Source organism: Geotrypetes seraphini, chromosome 4 (genome assembly GCF_902459505.1).
Source record: "Geotrypetes seraphini chromosome 4, aGeoSer1.1, whole genome shotgun sequence".
Classification (NCBI taxonomy): domain Eukaryota; kingdom Metazoa; phylum Chordata; class Amphibia; order Gymnophiona; family Dermophiidae; genus Geotrypetes; species Geotrypetes seraphini.
Genome location: NC_047087.1, coordinates 201,008,736 through 201,027,380, shown reverse-complemented (window position 1 = coordinate 201,027,380; position 18,645 = coordinate 201,008,736). Strand labels below are relative to the sequence as shown.

General features: G+C 45.6%; 1 protein-coding gene across 6 annotated transcripts in view; it reads right to left on the bottom strand.

Moving 5' to 3' along the window:
- The window catches only part of SEC24C (SEC24 homolog C, COPII coat complex component), a 220,176-nt gene that overhangs the window by 176,889 nt on the left and 24,642 nt on the right, over window positions 1-18,645 (bottom strand). For 5 of the 6 annotated variants that reach the window (XM_033941868.1, XM_033941866.1, XM_033941871.1 and 2 more), the window contains exons 3-4: window positions 14,786-14,875; window positions 1,317-1,455 (exon numbers count right to left, since the gene is read on the bottom strand). In XM_033941868.1, coding sequence (XP_033797759.1) covers window positions 1,317-1,455; window positions 14,786-14,875 — 229 coding nt within the window. The remainder of the gene's footprint in view (window positions 1-1,316; window positions 1,456-14,785; window positions 14,876-18,645) is intronic. The other variant, XM_033941872.1, reaches the window with a different exon arrangement.

Sequence of the window (18,645 nt, the reverse complement as noted above, 5' to 3'; positions counted from 1 at the left end):
AAAGGAGCCCAAAGTAATGTACATAAGAATATAAGCATCGCCTCTGCAGAGTCAGACCATGAGTCCATCATGCCCAGCAGTCCGCTCTCGCAACGGCTCCCCCCAGGTCCATGACCTGTAAGTGATCTTTTACTTAAAACATTTTATTCCCTAATCATTTAATATCCTGTATAGTAACTCTCTAACTATACCCTTCAATCCCTTTTTCCTTCAAGAAATCATCTAATCCCATTTTGAAACCCAAAATCGTACTCTGCCCTACCACCTCCTCTGGAAGCACATTCCAGGTGTCCACTACCCTCTGAGTGAAGAAGAACTTCCTAGCATTTGTTCTGAATCTATCTCCTTTCAATTTTTTGAATGCCCTCTTGTTTTTGTTGCCCCCGCTAGTCTGAAGAATCTGTCCCTCTCTACCTTCTCTATACCCTTCATGATCTTATCAATTCCCCTCTAAGTCTCCACTTTTCCAGGGAAAAGAGCCCCAGCTTCTCTAGCCTTTCGCCATATGAAAGGTTTTCCATGCCTGTATCATTCTTGTTGCTCTTCTCTGGACCCTCTCGAGTATCGTCATATCCTTCTTAAGGTACGGCGACCAGTATTGAACGCAATACTTCAGATGCGAGCGCACCATCGCCCGATACAGTGGCAGGATATCTTCTTTCGTTCTGGTAGTGATACCTTTTTTGATGATGCCCAACATTCTGTTCGCGTTCTTTGAGGCCGCTGTGCATTGTGCCGCCAGCTTCATTGTTTTATCCACCAAAATCCCCAAGTCCTTTTCTAGTTTGCCTTCCCCCCCCCCCCCATCATGTAGTTATACATCGGGTTTCCTTTCCCTATGTGCAAGACTTTACATTTCTCTACACTGAAGCTTATCTGCCATTTATTTGCCCACTCACTCAGTTTGTTCAGGTCCCTTTGTAGTTCTTTACATTCCTCAACAGTTCTAACCCTACTGGAGAGTTTTGTGTCGTCCGTGAATTTTATAACTTCGCACTTCATCCCTGATTCCAGGTCATTAATGAATATATTGAACAGCAGCGGTCCCAGCACTGACCCCTGTGGGATGCCACTCATGACCCCTTTCCAGTCAGAGTAGTGTCCCTTTACTCCTACCCTCTGTTTCCTGTCTGCCAGCCAATTTCTGATCCATCTGTGCACGTACCCTTCCACCCCGTGGTTCCACAGTTTCCTTAGTAGGCGCTCATGAGGTACCTTGTCGATGTCTAAGGGGTCACCTTTGTCCAATTGTACAAGACTGAAGCTTCCACAAATTATTACAAAGAACAAAAAAATTAGTTTATAAATTCACTTACCTCTGTACCTGACCAGCTGGAGCTGCAGGTCCATTATGCATATCTCCCTGTCCATACTGATTATATGCTGAACGTCCCATAGGAATAGTAGGCCCTGCACTGGAAACAGTTGCTGGTGTAGGCAAAGCTCTTACTGGGCCTGATGAAACAGACAAAAATAAAAAATAAAAAAATCTAAGTACTATTTCACTATCCCCCGCCCCCCACCTAAAAAAACCAAACCACACATTAACCCTTTATTTGGCATTGTTAACTCAGAAGCAACATGTGTTTTCTAGGGCTCTTATGGGAGATATGCATCTCCAAGTGCCTGTTACTTGGCACTGTTGCTCTCGTTTAACACCAAGTTATGTATAGCAGCCGTTTCACCATCTGCCAATTAAAGGGTTAAAATAAACTCTGTTGATTCCTAAATGTTCCAATGATTGGAAGATTAGGTTTTTACATTCGATAATCTTCTGTTAGTCTCTGGAGGATTCAGTACACTAGGTATTCAATCCCTTCCCGCAATCCAGGAGTTGCAAAAATCTAAACACTTTTCTGAGCACATGCTCCTCCCACCTCAGAGAGAGAGAGTTAGAGCCCCCTGTAGTTCAGTCTCTAAGCCAAGCAGCATACCTGAACAAATCCATGACAAAGAAGGGGGTACTGGGGAAGCTCCCCAGCAACAAACAATTTGTGAACTGGTCTGCTCTGCAAAATATGAAAACAAGCAATAAACAGGCACAAAGGCAATACAGAAAAACATTGAGGAACAATGTAGAACTAAACTGCTGTGTGCAACAAGCACCCACATGAGATAGCCTTCAGTAATGCATACTCACAGAAGTGGAAAACTTCCCACAGGATCCGTCAACGGGCTGGAAGATCCAGAACAAGTGAGAGGGAGGACCGTACTGAATCCTCCAGGGACTAACAGAAAGTAGATTAGCGAAGGTGAAAACCTAATTTTCCAATCTGTTACGTCCCTTCCAGATTCAGTACGCTAGATGATGTACCAAAGCAATGGCAGCATCTAGGGAGGGACAGAAGAGCCTGCCTGCAACATTGAGGTCCCAAAAGCGGCATCAGACCGAGCCACCCCATCCACCTGAAAAAAAAAAAAAATGGATAAAGGTAGAAAGAGAGGACCAAGGAGCCGCCCTGCAAATTTCATCTGGAGAAAATGCGCAAGACTCTGCCCACAAACTGGTGGCATCTTAAAAGCCACAGAAAAGGCCTTACGAATCCATCAGGTGATTGAGGTCATACTCAAGGCTGACTATGCTGAGGCAGAGTAGTTAGGACAAAGAGGAGATCAGATATCACAAAAACATTAGTCCTCTCCAAAAGTGGAGCAAGACTCTCTTGACATCCAATTTTGCGTAAGATCTGATCCTTTTGTTCCAAGCATGTGGAATGAAACGCAGACAAATGAACCTCTTGGGTGACATGGTAAGCAAAAACTACCGTCAATAGAAAGGAAGGTACAATACAGAGAACAACTCCGGCATCTATAATAGAGAAAGGGTCTCTGCACGAAAGAACTTGAAGCTCCAAAATATGCTGTGCCAAGACAAAGACAGTATGAGCATAAGATCCAGAAGAGTAGCAGCCTTCAGTGGCTCTAATATAGCTGCCACATGGCCCAGTAGAACGATGTTAAGATTCCATGAAAGTAAAGGAGAATGCAAGGAAGGCCGCAAACGAAGCACCCCTCTCAGAAACCTGGTCACATCCAGTTGAGCAGAAAGGGAACTAGAGCCTCTATATACCCTAAAGCACAAAAAGCCTGCTACCAGAACTTTAAGGGAGGCCACCGCTAAACCCTTATCTAAGCCTGCCTGAAGAAAAGTCAGGATCACTGAAATGGGAGCCTGCTCAGGCACCACCCGGTCATTAGCACACCACTGTTTGTAAAACTTCCAGGCTTAGGCAAAAGAAGCCATAGTTTAGGGTTTCTTTGACTTCAAGAGCGTCGAGAGGACCTCCTCTGAATAACCACACCGACTAACCGGAGGCCAAGGAGGGAACACAAAGGAGCTCGTAAGCTAGCCAGGACTGAACCAAGGCATCCAGCTCTGAATTTCCGTGTTCCGTTCCTCAACTGAAGAAGCACTTGCCCTTAAGAGTTCTCTACTGACGCCATTAATGTCATTTGGGGCTGAACCCAGCGCTGAACGATCAGATGGAAATGCTTTCCACGAGAGAGACCATTGTCGCAGGTCTAGAACTTATCGACTGAGGAAGTCTGTCAACTCCAGCCAAGTGCGCCCCAAGAGAGACAGACGATGAAACTCCGCCCAGCGATACAGAATGTTAGTCTCCTGGCCCAAGGGAGCGCTCCTTGTGCTTCCTTGATGAATTATATACGCCACCACCGTGGCATTGTCTGAGAACACTTGCACCGCTTTTCCTTCCAGAGTGGGCTGGAAGCAAGTAAAGCCAGGCGAATCACCTGAATGGAGCGGTCCCCACAATGATCACCCCAAGGGCTGGAATACATCATAAGAGTTAATCACTCTAAGATCTGAAGAAGCTTGCCCTGGCGGAGAGCCTCCCCATAAAGCCACCAGCGCAGACTTCTCCGAGCTGGTTCCATCCAGGGGAGCGGCATCTGAAAGGGATGACGTTGCAGAGATCACCAAAAGAGGAGAGACTCCTGTAGAGGGTGCATGTGCACATTGGCCCAGGGGACCGCCTCCAATAAGGCTGCTGTGGCCACCAGCACCTGCAGATAATGCCAGGGCATGGGAGCTGGAAAGTTCAGATCTCTGATCTGCTGAAGTTTTGGACTGCGTGGCTTGGGAAGAAACGTACGACCCTGCTGGGTGTCGAAGACAAGGCCCAGATACTCCAAAGTCTGAGATGGCATCAACTGGTTCTTTTTAAATTTGACAATCCAACCCAAGGTCTATAGCAGAGAGACCATAGTCTCCACAGTACAGGTGCACTCGCGTCGAGACAGAGCCCAGAATAACCAGATGTCCAAGAAAAGGATGGAACTGGACATCCTGCCTGTGGAGAAAAACTGCTACAAGTAACATCACCTTGGTGAAAGTGCGAGAAGCTGTTGTGAGCCGAAAGGGAAGAGCTGCGGACTAGAAATGCTGTTGCATAACATGGAAATGCAGAAACATGTGATGTTCCGGAAATAGTGGAATATAGAGGAAAGTCTCCGTGAGATCCAAGGACACTAGAAACTCCCCAGGAGAGATAGTAGAAATTCCATTCAGAAAGGAGTAATCCACAGGAAGCGATTGATTGACTTGAGATCCAGAACGGGCCTCCAGTTCTCTGAGCTGTACTTTGGCATGATGAAGTATAAACAGTATTTGCCGAAGCCCGGATTCATGTTCTGGAACGGGTTCTAGTGCTCAGATGAGCAAGAGACATTGTAAAGTAGTGCGAACCTTTGACTCATTTTCTGGCTGACCTGCCGGCAAGTCCAGAAACAAATCCAGAGGCAGGCAAAAGAAATCTATCTTGTGCCCCTCCCGAATGATGTCCAGCACCCATTTATCCAAGGATATGCAAGTCCACTCCTGGTGAAACTGAGCAAAGTGGTTCTCTGGAGGGCTGTTTAGGAGCAGTAGTGCCCACGATCCAGATGCCTGAGGATGTCTGGAATTGGAAGTGTTGTCATGAGGACTCTATCCTTGGGAATCAGGAGAAACAAAAATTACTACAAACCCCTCCCAAAGTCCAGCAAGACTTGCTCACAGGAAGAGACTTAGGGTAGCGATCTGCAACAATGGCCATGAGGTCATCCAGATCTTTCCGAAAAAGAAGCTGACCCTTAAAAGGACGTCCACTTAAAATGGCCTTGGAGGCAGCGTCCCCATCCCAAGGACAGATTCAAAGAGGTCGGCATGCGGTAAGAACTCAAATGAGATCAAAAAGGAAATCCACCACATAATCCACACTGTCCATCACTAGCTGGGGACAGACATCCACTTCCACAGAGAACACCCTGCACAATCTCGTATGACAGGCATGCACCGCAAAGAAGGCTGCTGTCACCTTGATGTCTGAAGAAGCCACTTCAAAAAGGTTTTGTTTTTTTATTAAATAGAATATCCACTCTGCGATCCTGGGAGTCCTCAAACACTATTCCTCTATTACTAAGGAGGTCCATGCGCCGGGTACCCTGCACCATGGTGGAATCCCCTTCAGTTGCTCATAACTGCTGAAAAGCAGGAGCCAGCGGATAAAGCTTAGACATAGCTTGAGAGAGTCAGAAAGAGCAGTCTGGGCATTCCTATTGTTCGGTAACCAGACCAAGAAACTGTGGATGGGATGGAAAAAGAGGACAGCACATTAAAACAGTTCATGACTGGACATTGTGATGTGGAAAGAGGAGTTTCAAATGTTTTGCTCTTTCAGAACCTCAGCAATAAAATGGTGGACAAAGCCATGCTTAAAAGGTCTGCTGACGAAGGGGTCCTCACCCAAATCCAGACTCTCAGGGCAACCGTGTTGTATTAGTCCCAGCAAGGGTATCAGCAGGATCCAAAATAAAAGAAGGGTCAAAAGAAAAAAGCGGCATAATATCCATATAGCATAATGCAATCGAGCTCTGCCATAACTGATCAAGAGGGCTACTGAAAAGGGATCTCTGCCACTGGTGCAACTGGTTCAGAAGAAACCGACATACCCGTTGACTGCGTCCAACAAGCTGGGTCCAAAGAATAAACTTTCCAGAGGAGCCGAAAAAAAGTCCAGTGAAAATTCACATCTTGTCCACTGTAGGTTCCTGCTGAGGCGCTTTCCATAGAAAATAATGCAGGTGTACTCACAGTTACTAAGTGCCTTGCCTGTCAGCTCTTTTCACTGCAGCTGAAAGGAAGAAAATTATTTTCTGCCTCAGAATAGCTCCAAAATGACCAGACTTGAAGATCTTCAGACTGCCAGTCAGACAGACACCGACTATAACCTCTGTCCTCATGGATCTTCTCCACGTGACCGGGGGCGGGAAAAACAGCCTGCACCCTGAAACCCAGAAGAGTTTTACTCAGGACACATTCAGCCTACGCTTAAACCCCTGGCAAGGTCAGTGAGCAAGCGAGCTTCCAGGGGAATGGACCCTGAGTCCAGGAAGGGTGGCACATAGCAGGCTGGCTCCACAGATCCACCAAAGTTTCTCAGTGAAGCAGCAGCTAAGCTCCATGGGACTGTGTCCTTTCCTCTGACAGAGGGCTACCACAAAGGGGCCCCAAGGCACTCAAGCCACCAAAAAGATAAACTTTAAAACAAAAAATAAGAAAAAGATGCAGAGCAAATCCAAAAGACTTCTACACAGATTGCTTGCAGAATCTGAAAACTACAGGGAGCTCTAACTCACTCTCTGAAGTGAGAGAAGCATGAACTCAGAAAAGTGTTTAGATTTCTGCAACTCCTGGATTGTGGGAAGAGACAACACCTAGTGTACTGAATCTGGAAAGGACATAACAGAAAATACCATTCTTTAGGAGATTATTATATAAAACAAGTAAGTTAAACAAGCTCACCTGCATATCAATAGAGAAATTATGTCTTTACCAGATAATTTTCTGCAGAACAGCAGCACTATTCAGCAAAAACGGGTATTATCCCTTCCCCCTTCCTACCAGCAGGTGGAAATAGAGAAAATTGAATTCTGCCAGGGACATCACCAGCATAAGCAAATTAACCATTTCTTACAATCCTAACACATTGCTATCTGAAATTCTCATACATCAGTTTTTTGCTATATAGGACCCAAAGTATGGAATGATCTTACATTATACTTTAGAAATCAGCCCACATTGGTCAATTTTTTTTTTTTTTAACCCATCTTAAAAACACATTTGTTTTGACAGTGTTTTGGTGTTTAACTGATATTTTAGAATCTCAAATATTAAGTGGTAGGGTAAAAAACCTAAGAGAATTTGGAAAGTGATATTTCTATGATTTATTTTTGCTTGTTTGTTTGTATTACCATCTTATGAAAACCTTTTTTTTTAATGTAAACTGCTTTAAAGCCATTTGATGGTATATCAAATACCAATTAAAGATAAAGATAAAAGTGGTGCTTCCTAAGCAATTCAGTCAGAATTGCTCAAGTAGCAGAAGATCACTTTGTAGCTCACCCATGCCCCATCAACCACTGCAGCTTCAATGATAAATCAAACAAGCAGAACACAACAAAGTGGCACTCGCTACCCTGCAATTTTACAAAGTGGAGGTAGGCCTCCATGAAGTCCAGAGAAGTCAAGAACTCTCCTGGCTACATCAAGGTGACAACTGAACAAAGCATTTCCAACTGGAAGTGCTGGGATGTGCAGACAAGCATCCACCCACTTGAGGTCCAGGATGGGGTGAAAATAATGCCCTTCTTCAAAACCATGAACTAGATGGTGTACCTGCCCAAGTCGTGCTCCATTGGCTGAACAATTTCCACCACTCCTAAATCACAGAGATGCTGATGGGTAAGAGCAACAGCTTGGTGCTTTAGAGCGCAGTCACAGGGAAAGGTAATGAAGGAATCTGGAACTGGATGTGTGAACTCCACCGATACCTCCCCTCAACTACCTCCAGAACCCACTGATCTGAGGTGATGTGGACTTGCTCATTGTGGAAGAGAAACAGCCTGACTTTCACACAAAACAACAAGCGGACCAGCACCCCCTTACTAGGCAAGCCGAGTGTGGTTCCACCTAAAGGACCAGTTAATTCAGGGCCTCAAAAGGACCTCTGCTTCAAGGACCTATACTGCCCCTCATCTGGGCTGAAGGGCATCAAGTGGACCTGAAGCAGCTTGCCCCCTTGAAGCTAAGGATAACAGTGCACCCTTGCTGCGATTCAAGAAGTCGGAGAGCCATGCCTCCTCTACAACTTTTCCAAACCATCAAAGACAAGAACCCCTTAAAGAGCAGCTCATAAGCTTCTTGTAAGCCACATCCACAATCAGTGGTGAAGCCACAACAAATGGACTGATATCACCACCAAAAAGGCCATATCAGTCTGTAGCAACTGCTGGAACCAACACAGAATGAAGCCACGTAACTTCCACAGACAGCAGATTGAATGCTCAAGGCCCCCATCAAAAAGGCCAGGCAGTGCTACTATTCCACATTCTTTTCATGAAGCTCCCTAAAGGTGAAGCTTCCTTGGAAAGGTACAGCAGTCATCTTTGTGACCACCATAACCACAGTGTCCATCTTTGCTGAGGAGGTTGAAGCATTTTGGGCCTTTCCAAAGACATAGAGACATTCAAGAGCCCTTGTTTCCCCAAAGGGACCATCCGGGGACTTCCACTCCACCATTATCATGTGGACGAGGGCCTTACAGAGTCTATAAATGCTTTTTGACCTTCAGGTGGCCTGCTATAGGAGGATTGCACATAGCCAAGGCCCCCACGACCTCATCTAAGAGATAAGAAAGCTCCTCATAACAAAAGAGCTTGAACCCATGAGACCACTCTTCCCCACCCTCCCCAATAGGGAAGGTCTTTGGAACTGCAGTCCACAGAAGACTGAGAGCCCAAGAGGACCTCAGAGTTCTCCACTGCTCCCTCTGAAAAATCTGGCCCCTCTAGAACAATCAGATTTGTTCTACAGTGTCAAGAATCCAAAACAGGGTCCCCAACAAGAGAGAGAGTTAGGGCTAAGTTTCAAGAGGGGACCTGTACAGATCCTGCATATCCATCTGGGTCAAACTCTGGAGTCAAAAACCCACTGGGCTCCACCAGGGCCCTCTGTAGACAGAAAAGGGGAGGACAGGACTGAAAAAGCATGTCATATGACTAGGGATTTATTCTCCCTGTCTGAGTGAACTGAGAGAGAATGGAGAAATCTACACTTCTCCCTCTGTATTCACGGTTTCAGCAATTGTGGTTTCGATTACTCATGGTTTTTAGCTTGCTGGCTCCTTCCCCCAAATGACATCAGCTTGCATAGAGAAATTGCTGATTCCAAGCATTTACAGAGAAATATCGCCGATTCCCAGCATTTTCTTCACCGTGTTTTGCCTCTCCTTCAGGGACAGGCCAGGTTTCGCAGCATGTTATTCGCGGTTTCACCTTATTCATGATGGTTTTTAATAGAAAACAGCAAATAACATATGAAAAAGTTATTCACGGTTTTTCTGTGTTTGCGGTTCTGTTAATCCCTTATCACAGCGAATACGGAGGGAGAAATGTATACGAATACGGAGAGAGGAATGTATCCATTTGAGCTAGAGGAGGGAAGAAAACAGCACATGTAAAATGCTCAAGATAGACGAGACAAATAGACTGAATGAGCCACATATCCCTGATCAGCTGCTGGCTCTTGCACACCATGCATCAACCAGTATGCTCTACCACCTGGCAGCCATGCACACAGACCTGCCTGGGCCCGAGGCTCTGGTGTCTCTGCCATTCCCAGCTCTCTCTCTCTCTCTGAGTGTGACTAGAAGGAAATTTCCTACTTAGTTCTTTAGAACAGTGTTTTTCAACCTTTTTACACCCGTGGACTGGCAGAAATAAAAGAATTATTTTGTAGACCGGCAAACAATTAGGACTAAAATTTTAAAACCACGTTTCCGCCCCATCTCTGCGAGCTCGGTCCCCACAAATCATCTGATCCCATCCGTACAAGCCTCAGTTATGATTTTATATTGAATGTATTTTATTAAAGTATAAAAAGAAACAATATTCTGTACAATTGTCATTTTATAAATACAAATAATACAGAGCAAGGATTAACAAAACTCCCTGTCTCCCCTCCCCTTCACATATATCCCCTCTACTATCAAGAAAACTGAACAAGCCAAATTATTACAGAATGCTTTACAGAAATATCATGCTAACAGAATACTGCAGTCACACATGACAGGAATAGTGTTAGGGGAATGCAACTAGGGCAACTGCCCCCTGGTCAGAGAGCAACCTAAACCAGCTGGAAGCTAAAGAAGCACTGCCTGGGCTTTGCAGTCCCCAGTTATATCTAACACCAGCTCTAGCAGGATATATATATTTCAAATCTAATATATTCTGATCACAAAATAGAAATAAAATTATTTTTTTCTACCTTTTGTCGTCTCTGGTTTCTGCTTTCATCTTCTTTTCACTCTCTTCCCTCCAGCATCTGCCCCTTCCATCCAGTGTCTGCCCTCTCCCCCTTCCATATGGTATCTGTCTTCTTTCTATGCCGCTCTCCCCTTTCCATCCAGCCTGTGCCCCCTCTCTCCTTTTTACATGATTCATTCCAGCTTCACTGCTCTCTTCATTTTTATCTCTCCTACACCAGATCTAGCATCGTTGTCCCTCTCTGCTTATTTCTCTGCTGACCCCTTCCCATCATAAATCTCTCTACTTTCTCATGCCTGTCTCTCCCCTTCCCCTACTCTAATCTCACTGCTGTTTCCTTCCTTTTTCCCTTCTCCCTTCCCTCCTCCTCCTGTCCAGAAGTAACTCTTCCCTTCCTCCCCTCCCAGCAGCATCTCTCCTTCTCCCTCTCCAGTAACAGATGTCCCTTTTTTCCCTTGCACAGCAGCTTTCCAGATTCCTTTCCCTCCTCCCCTCCCAACAGCATCTCTCCTTCTCCCTCTCCAGTAGCAGCTATCCCTTTTTTTCCTTGCCCAGCAGCTTCCCAGATTCCTTTCCCTCCTCCCCTCCCAGCAGCATCGCTCCTTCTCCCTCTCCAGTAGCAGCTATCCCTTTTTTCCTTGCCCAGCAGCTTCCCAGATTCCTTTCCCTCCTCCCCTCCCAGCAGCATCTCTCCTTCTCCCTCTCCAGTAGCAGCTGTCCCTATTTTCCCTTGCCCAGCAGCTTCCCAGACTCTGATAGTGGCTTTCTCCCCTCCCAGCAGCTCTTCTTACTTCCCAGCGCAGCGATTCAGGAAGGCAGCCTCGGGTCCTTTGTTGGGTCGCGCCGCTTCTGAGGAAAGAGGAAGTTGCATCATAAGAGGCAGCCGCGACTCAGCAAAAGCCCCGAGGCTGCCTTCGTGAATCGCTGCGCTGGGAAGTAAAGGAGAGCTACAGAGGGGAGAAAGCCACTGTCGGAGGCTCCCCATGATCTCTCCTGCCCAGCGGACAAGCTAAAAATATCTTGTCGATCTTGCCGGCCCTGCAAAGACCGGCAGGAAATTGAACTTCATCAATCTCGCCGGCCCTGTGCGGACTGGCAGAAATTTCCTGTGGACTGGCTCCGGTCCGCAGTTGAAGAACAGTGCTTTAGAATACCATTAACTTCTAACAAATGGCATAAAGTTAGCCAAGTCAACTGAATTAGTTTTAATTTCTTTTTTTCTTCCTTTCCTTTTTTTAAGCATATAAGCTGCTGAAGCAAGTACTTTTGGAAAGCCTGGGAGTTGCAGGGAGAGCCTGTGGGGAGTACACTCAAATAGGGTGAATGGGCAAGAGAGGTGGGGGATGGGGATCTGCACTCCTAAGGCAAGACTGTGCAGGACCAAGCCACAGCTTCTTCACACAGTAACACTAAGAAGTGCGACAGGGGGCTGCAGAGCCAAGCTCAACTAGGTATGGTCCCAAGACTGTGATCTATGAGCAGTCATTAGGCTTGACCATACTGCGTGGCTGCGGCCACAAAAAACGGGTAGCTAAGCCAGGGACAGAACACCATCAGAATAACCTATCACTCGCTGAAAGTAGAGAAAAATACTAGACCATTCTAGAGATCACCTCACCTAATACTGGTGATGTCACTGGTAGAATTCAGTTTTCTCTATCTCCACCTTCTGGCAGGAAGGGCTAGCACCTATTTGTTCAGAACAATGGAGGTAACATTAAGAAATATCAATTTCAGATGTACATTAGTGCATTTACTGTGCTGTGGACCAGCCTCAGTTGCCTGAAGAGCAGTTCACAGAGAACCAAGAGTTTCTGGCCGAAGGCGGTGAGTCACACAAAACTTGAAATTATCTCACAGTGGAGACTTGTTGCTTGGCCTGGAATTCATAAAGCGAGATGCAAGTCCTTTAAAAAGTCACACCAGCAGCAGAAACAGCTCTGCAAAGAGATTAATCTTGCAGCCTGGTAATACAGCATTTTCAGCTTTAGCATGGCAGATAGCAACATGCTAGGAAATATATACAATATCCTTCTTAAAATAAGGAGTTACAAGAGCTGAGAGGAGGTAAGAACACAGAACCTCAAATATTACTGCAATCTACTATACAAATAAGTTTCTCATACACTTTTTCCAATTGCTTTCTCTTTCCTTCAGAGAAGAAAAAAATATGAAAAGCACATAAAGCAGACTATAAAATATTATTTCCACCTGCAATGTTCCCTATGATCTACCGTATTTTCGCGGATATAACGCGCGCGTTATACGTGATTTTACGTACCGCGCATACCCCTCGCGCGTTATATGCCTGAGCGCGGTATACAAAAGTTTTTAAACATAGTTCCCACCCCGCCCGACGCCCGATTCACCCCCCCAGCAGGACCGCTCGCACCCCCACCCCGAACGACCGCTCGCACGCGCTCCCACCCGCACCCGCATCCACGATCGGAGCAAGAGGGAGCCCAAGCCCTCTTGCCCGGCCGACTCCCCGACGTCCGATACATCCCCCCCCCCGGCAGGACCACTCGCACCCTCACCCCGAAGGACCGCCGACTCCCCAACAATATCGGGCCAGGAGGGAGCCCAAACCCTCCTGGCCACGGCGACCCCCTAACCCCACCCCGCACTACATTACGGGCAGGAGGGATCCCCGGCCCCCCTGCCCTCGACGCAAACCCCCCTCCCTCCAACGACCGCCCCCCCCTCAAGAACCTCCGACCGACCCGCGACCCCCCTGGCCGACCCCCCCACCCCCCTTCCCCGTACCTTTGGAAGTTGGCCGGACAGACGGGAGCCAAACCCGCCTGTCCGGCAGGCAGCCAACGAAGGAATGAGGCCGGATTGGCCCATCCGTCCTAAAGCTCCGCCTACTGGTGGGGCCTAAGGCGCGTGGGCCAATCAGAATAGGCCCTGGAGCCTTAGGTCCCACCTGGGGGCGCGGCCTGAGACACATGGTCGGGTTTGGCCCATGTGCCTCAGGCCGCGCCCCCAGGTGGGACCTAAGGCTCCAGGGCCTATTCTGATTGGCCCACGCGCCTTAGGCCCCACCAGTAGGCGGAGCTTTAGGACGGATGGGCCAATCCGGCCTCATTCCTTCGTTGGCTGCCTGCCGGACAGGCGGGTTTGGCTCCCGTCTGTCCGGCCAACTTCCAAAGGTACGGGGAAGGGGGGTGGGGGGGTCGGCCAGGGGGGTCGCGGGTCGGTCGGAGGTTCTTGAGGGGGGGGCGGTCGTTGGAGGGAGGGGGGTTTGCGTCGAGGGCAGGAGGGCCTGGGATCCCTCCTGCCCGTAATGTAGTGCGGGGTGGGGTTAGGGGGTCGCCGTGGCCAGGAGGGTTTGGGCTCCCTTCTGGCCCAACTACACAAAGTACGGGGAAGGCGGGTGGGGGTGTCGTGGGGGTCGGCCAGGGGGGTCGCGGGTCGGCTGGGGGACGGGCGGAGGTTCTTGGGGGGGGCGGTCGTTGGGGGGAGGGGTTTGCGTCGAGGGCAGGAGGGCCTGGGATCCCTCCTGCCCGTAATGTAGTGCGGGGTGGGGTTAGGGGGTCGCCGTGGCCAGGAGGATTTGGGCTCCCTCCTGGCCCAATATTGTCGGGGAGTCGGCGGTCCTTCGGGGTGGGGGTGCGAGTGGTCCTGCCGAGGGGGGAGAAGAATCGGACGTCGAGGGGGGGCATCAGGCTTTCAGGATGGGGACAGGACTTCAAGGGGGGACAGGCAGACCTTCAAGGGGGGACAGGCAGACCTTCAAGGGGGGACAGGACTTCAAGGGGGACAGGCACGGAGAGGCGGGGCAGTGCACCGAAAGTCAGGGCGGGTGAATGGTGAGTCGGGGCAACCAGAGGAGAGTCGGGGCAACCAGATGAGAGTCGGGGAGGGCGAAAGGAGAATCGGGGTGGCCAGAGGAGAGTCGGGGAGAGCGAAAGGAGAGTCGGGGTGGCCAGAGGAGAGTCGGGCAGCATGCGCGTTATATGCCTGAGCGCGGTATAGAAAAGTTTTTGTACACATCATCGTGATTTCTGCGCGCTATACCCCTGTGCGCGTTTTACAACGGTGCACGTTATATCCGCGAAAATACGGTAACTGGGTTAGCCCCAAAATATGAGGAAGTACTTCAATTAAAACTGCCCATAATGCATTGGAGTAGACCATACAAGAATCTTATTGTCAACCTAATGTTAACCTATTAAATTAGAAAGCTGCTAAAGAGAATGGGGAAAAAAAAAAAAATCAACAGAATTCACTGATCCTTTGAGGATAGTGCTTAAGAGCTACTTTAAAAAAAATGTTAAATAAAAGAGGAGAAAGAAGACCGGGAAAAGGGAAAGAAGCTGCATTCATCAATCAAGTTGGATGGGCCCTAGAAGTTAATGATATGCAGTTCCAGGATTTGATTTTATCATTTTTGCTACATATTTATATAATTAAAGATACAGTAATAAAAAGTGAAAGAAAGAATATTATTTACCAATATAGTTAGGAGTGACAGAGGGAGAAGTGTCAGGACTGAAAGAATCTGATGACCCCTTCACAGGGAATCCTAAAGTAGAAAAGTAAGCTGGAAAAAAGACAGAACAAAACAGCAGTATAAAAAATGAGAAACGTGATCAAAAGAGGAAATGATAGTTGTCAGTACCTCACTAATGCAACTCTTAAAGGAGCCACAACAGCACTTATCCATCTTTGAAATTGACTCTTCATACAGCCACAGAAAGCACATGATGCCCCCTACCCCCCACCACCAGCATAGGTCAAAGACATGTTTATGGAGGGCCTACTCAGGTCATGACCACTGTTCCCTCTAAGCTGTGCGCTTGTGCGCGAGCACACAACTTGCCGAACCCGCGCACACAAATTAAAATAGCACACACAAAAAAATAAATTTTTGCCTAAAATGATTTTCACTGCTAAAATGAAATGTTGCAGAAGACCAGCTGTTCCAAATTCCCATTTATCACATTTATTGAAGCGCTATAATATAAATTTTAAGTCATTCACGTGATTCCGTTATCTTTGGCAGTTGAACTTGACACGTCACGTGCCCCATAGGGCCATAGCCTATGGCCCATAGGATATGAAACACTTCCGATTCTTTGACTTCCTGAAGTTCCGCCATATTATTTATTTCGTGGAATCGTAGTGTGCAGCGTGGTACTGCGGTTGTATAACTGTATTCGTTTATTAAATTGCAACCAGATATAACTCTTAAAATGTCTAACCTGCGAATGGTGAAAAGTGTAAAACGCAAGAGAGCTGCAACAGCTTTTAGGTCTGAATGGCTTGAAGAAATTGTTGAAATGGAGACACCGGAATCTTGAAATACAATGTGTGTTCAACTGTGTGAAATATTTACCTAATACAAAGACGATGGAGTTGTGTGTTGTTATTGTCAAGATGCCAAAGCAACTGGAAAATTCTCTACTGGAAAAATATGGGATGATGTTTGGAAACTGGACTTTCTGAAACGTCATCTATCAAGTAAATCTCATACTGACAGTATTAGGAAACTCAGAAGTAAAAATCTGAATTTAAGAGGGGGACTGGTTAACATGTTGCTTGAAAGCCCAACCAAAAAAGAAAACAGGCAAATTAGTAATGAACGGAAGTGTTCCAGTCCTGATGAAATTAAGGTTTTTGTCGACAGTGTTGTGCTGGCCATTAAGATGAATATCTCAATGCTCTCTGTTCAAGATATCAATGAGCACATGGCGAAGTATGTTAGTATACCTGATAGCTGGAGAAGCAAAAACTATGCGTTTGAATTTCTTGGAATTATCAATGGCATCGTGCAAGAAGATCGTATGGCAGACATTAAATTAGCAACGTATCATACGTTAACTGTTGATGAAAACACAGACATTTCTGTCAACAAGTACTTAATACTCTACTTTAAGTATCAGCCAATCAATTCAAATGAGTATTAGACATCATTTGGTGAGATGCTACAGTTAGAAGCATGTGATGCTACAGCAATCGTAACAGCAATTTGAGAATTCTATAGGAAACATGAACTTGACCTGAATAAAATGGTTATGTTCACCTCTGATGGTGCCTCTGTTATGTTGGGCAAAATAGATGGTGTTGCAGCACAGCTGAGAAAAGACATTCCACATTTAGTACAGCAACATTGTGTTGCACATCGGGAAGATTTGGGACTTTCTGATTCATGGAAAGAAGTAAAATTGATGAAAGAAGTAGAAACTGTAATGAGAACTGTGTACACGGTGTTCTGTCGGTCTTCTACTAAACGATGCAAATTTCAAGAAACAGCAGATGCATCTGAATGTGAATCAATTGCTTTCAGACCTCTAAATGAAGTGCGCTGGTTATCTAGACACTTTGCACTTAAAGCAATTATTCAAAATTATGATCCCCTGTTAAAATATTTTGAAGACAAAGATAATGATCCTATTGCAAAGTACTGCTATAAGAAGCTAAACAGTGAACAATTTCATATTACACTTGAAGTTTCAATGATGCCTTATCAGAACTGGCTTCCTTAACCATGGCATTTTAAAAACGTGGTTTGACACCATTGGAAGCTTATCATCTTGCACAGGGTAAATTGAACAAACTTTGAATGCAATACTTAGGCAACAAGGTTAAGTGGAGTCAACAGTCTTCTTGACAACAGGATGAGGTCTGGAGAAAAAGTTTCAGTGGATACTAATTCCATATTAACCTTCATCAACATTCTATGTTTGCATCTGGGTGAAAGATTTCCTGAAAATGAAGTTGAGGAATGGTCTGCTTTTGACTGTACAGCAATATCACAATGCGACTGACTTCGGAAATGTTTAAAGTATAAACAATTTCTTCCGGAGGAAAGTGTTATTATTCAGCAATACAATGACTTTAAATTCCTTGTTGCAGAAAAAAATCAAAAGCAATCTGATAAACAGCTTTCCAGATATGACGAAATTTGTATTTCAGAATGATCAATTTGCAGATTTATCAAAATTGATGGACATTGGTGCCACATTCTTAGCATCTAGTTCAGATTGTGAACGTGGTTTTAGTCTAATGAATAATTTGAAGACTAAACAAAGGAATCATTTACATTTAGAGCATTTGGAAATGCTGATGCGTGTTAAGAGTCACCTTCAAGTTGGAGGCTCAACAGATCTTGACAGAATTTATTCGGACTGGATAAATATGAAAGATCGCAGGGAAAAACTTTGAAAACTAAATTGCTGTTATTTTCTAAATTTTAAGTATAAAGTACAATGATACCTTATTTATAGGTAGCGCTCAATGAAACATTTCAATGAAACATAATTTATGTTTATTGAAATGAGACTTTATGTTACATAAAGTGTAACTAACATAAAGTGTAACTAAAATTACATTGTGTTTTTGTTAATTCAGACTAAACTCAAAGACCTGCCCATAAATGCCCATAACTGAATTCCGGGCCCTCTGGCAATCATTTTTATAGTGCACACAAATTTAGTTTTTCTTTAAAATGCGCACAGATGAAATTTTTTGCGCACACAGCCTATGAAAAATTAGAGGAACATTGGTCATGACCCCTCCATTAGAGGCAACAGAACAGCAGCATCCATTCTTGGAAGGAGAAATTAGTTCTTACTTGCTAATTTTCTTTTCTTTAGTGCAATAGATCATTCCAGGATTCATGGGTTATGCCCATCTACCAGCAGGTAGAGACAAATGACACAAAATTGCACTATGCCTTAAGATGTGGTATACAGTGACCACTTCCGTATTTCAACAATAAAGGAGCAGAAAATCCAACAGCAAAGTGTGTTTCACTTGGAAATGTCTCTTTCCTCTGAACTAAGAACAAAGAAGATTAATCTAACTTCCAACTGGTAATCCAAAAGCGACCAACATTTAAAAATCATCAATACGCAACAATAGAAGTAGACTCGCAGGAGGCTCCAGCGGAACATGTCATATCAAGAAGGCCCAATTATTGTATATTTTGCAAAAATTTTCAATAAAGATGAAAACTAAAAAAAATAATCATCCCCACTGGACCTCCTCCAAATTGAATAAAATTTTGTATGGAAGTTCCCTAGAGCCTCAAATGAAACCATGTAAAATTTTACAGTTGGATCACTATTGGTTTCAGACCTAGAAGCTGTTGAATGTACCGTATATACTTGAATATAAACTGATCCAAATATAAACCAAGGTAACCTTTTTCTCCCAAAAAAGGTTGGCATAAATATAAACCGATGGTTTATATTCATGTACCGGTACAAGGCAGAAGTGACCCCTCCTCCCTTCCCTGGTGTCCTGTCTCCCATTTCTGTAGCCAAACAGCCAGCCAATCTCGCAAAATTTGCTGTGGGATTCACGGCA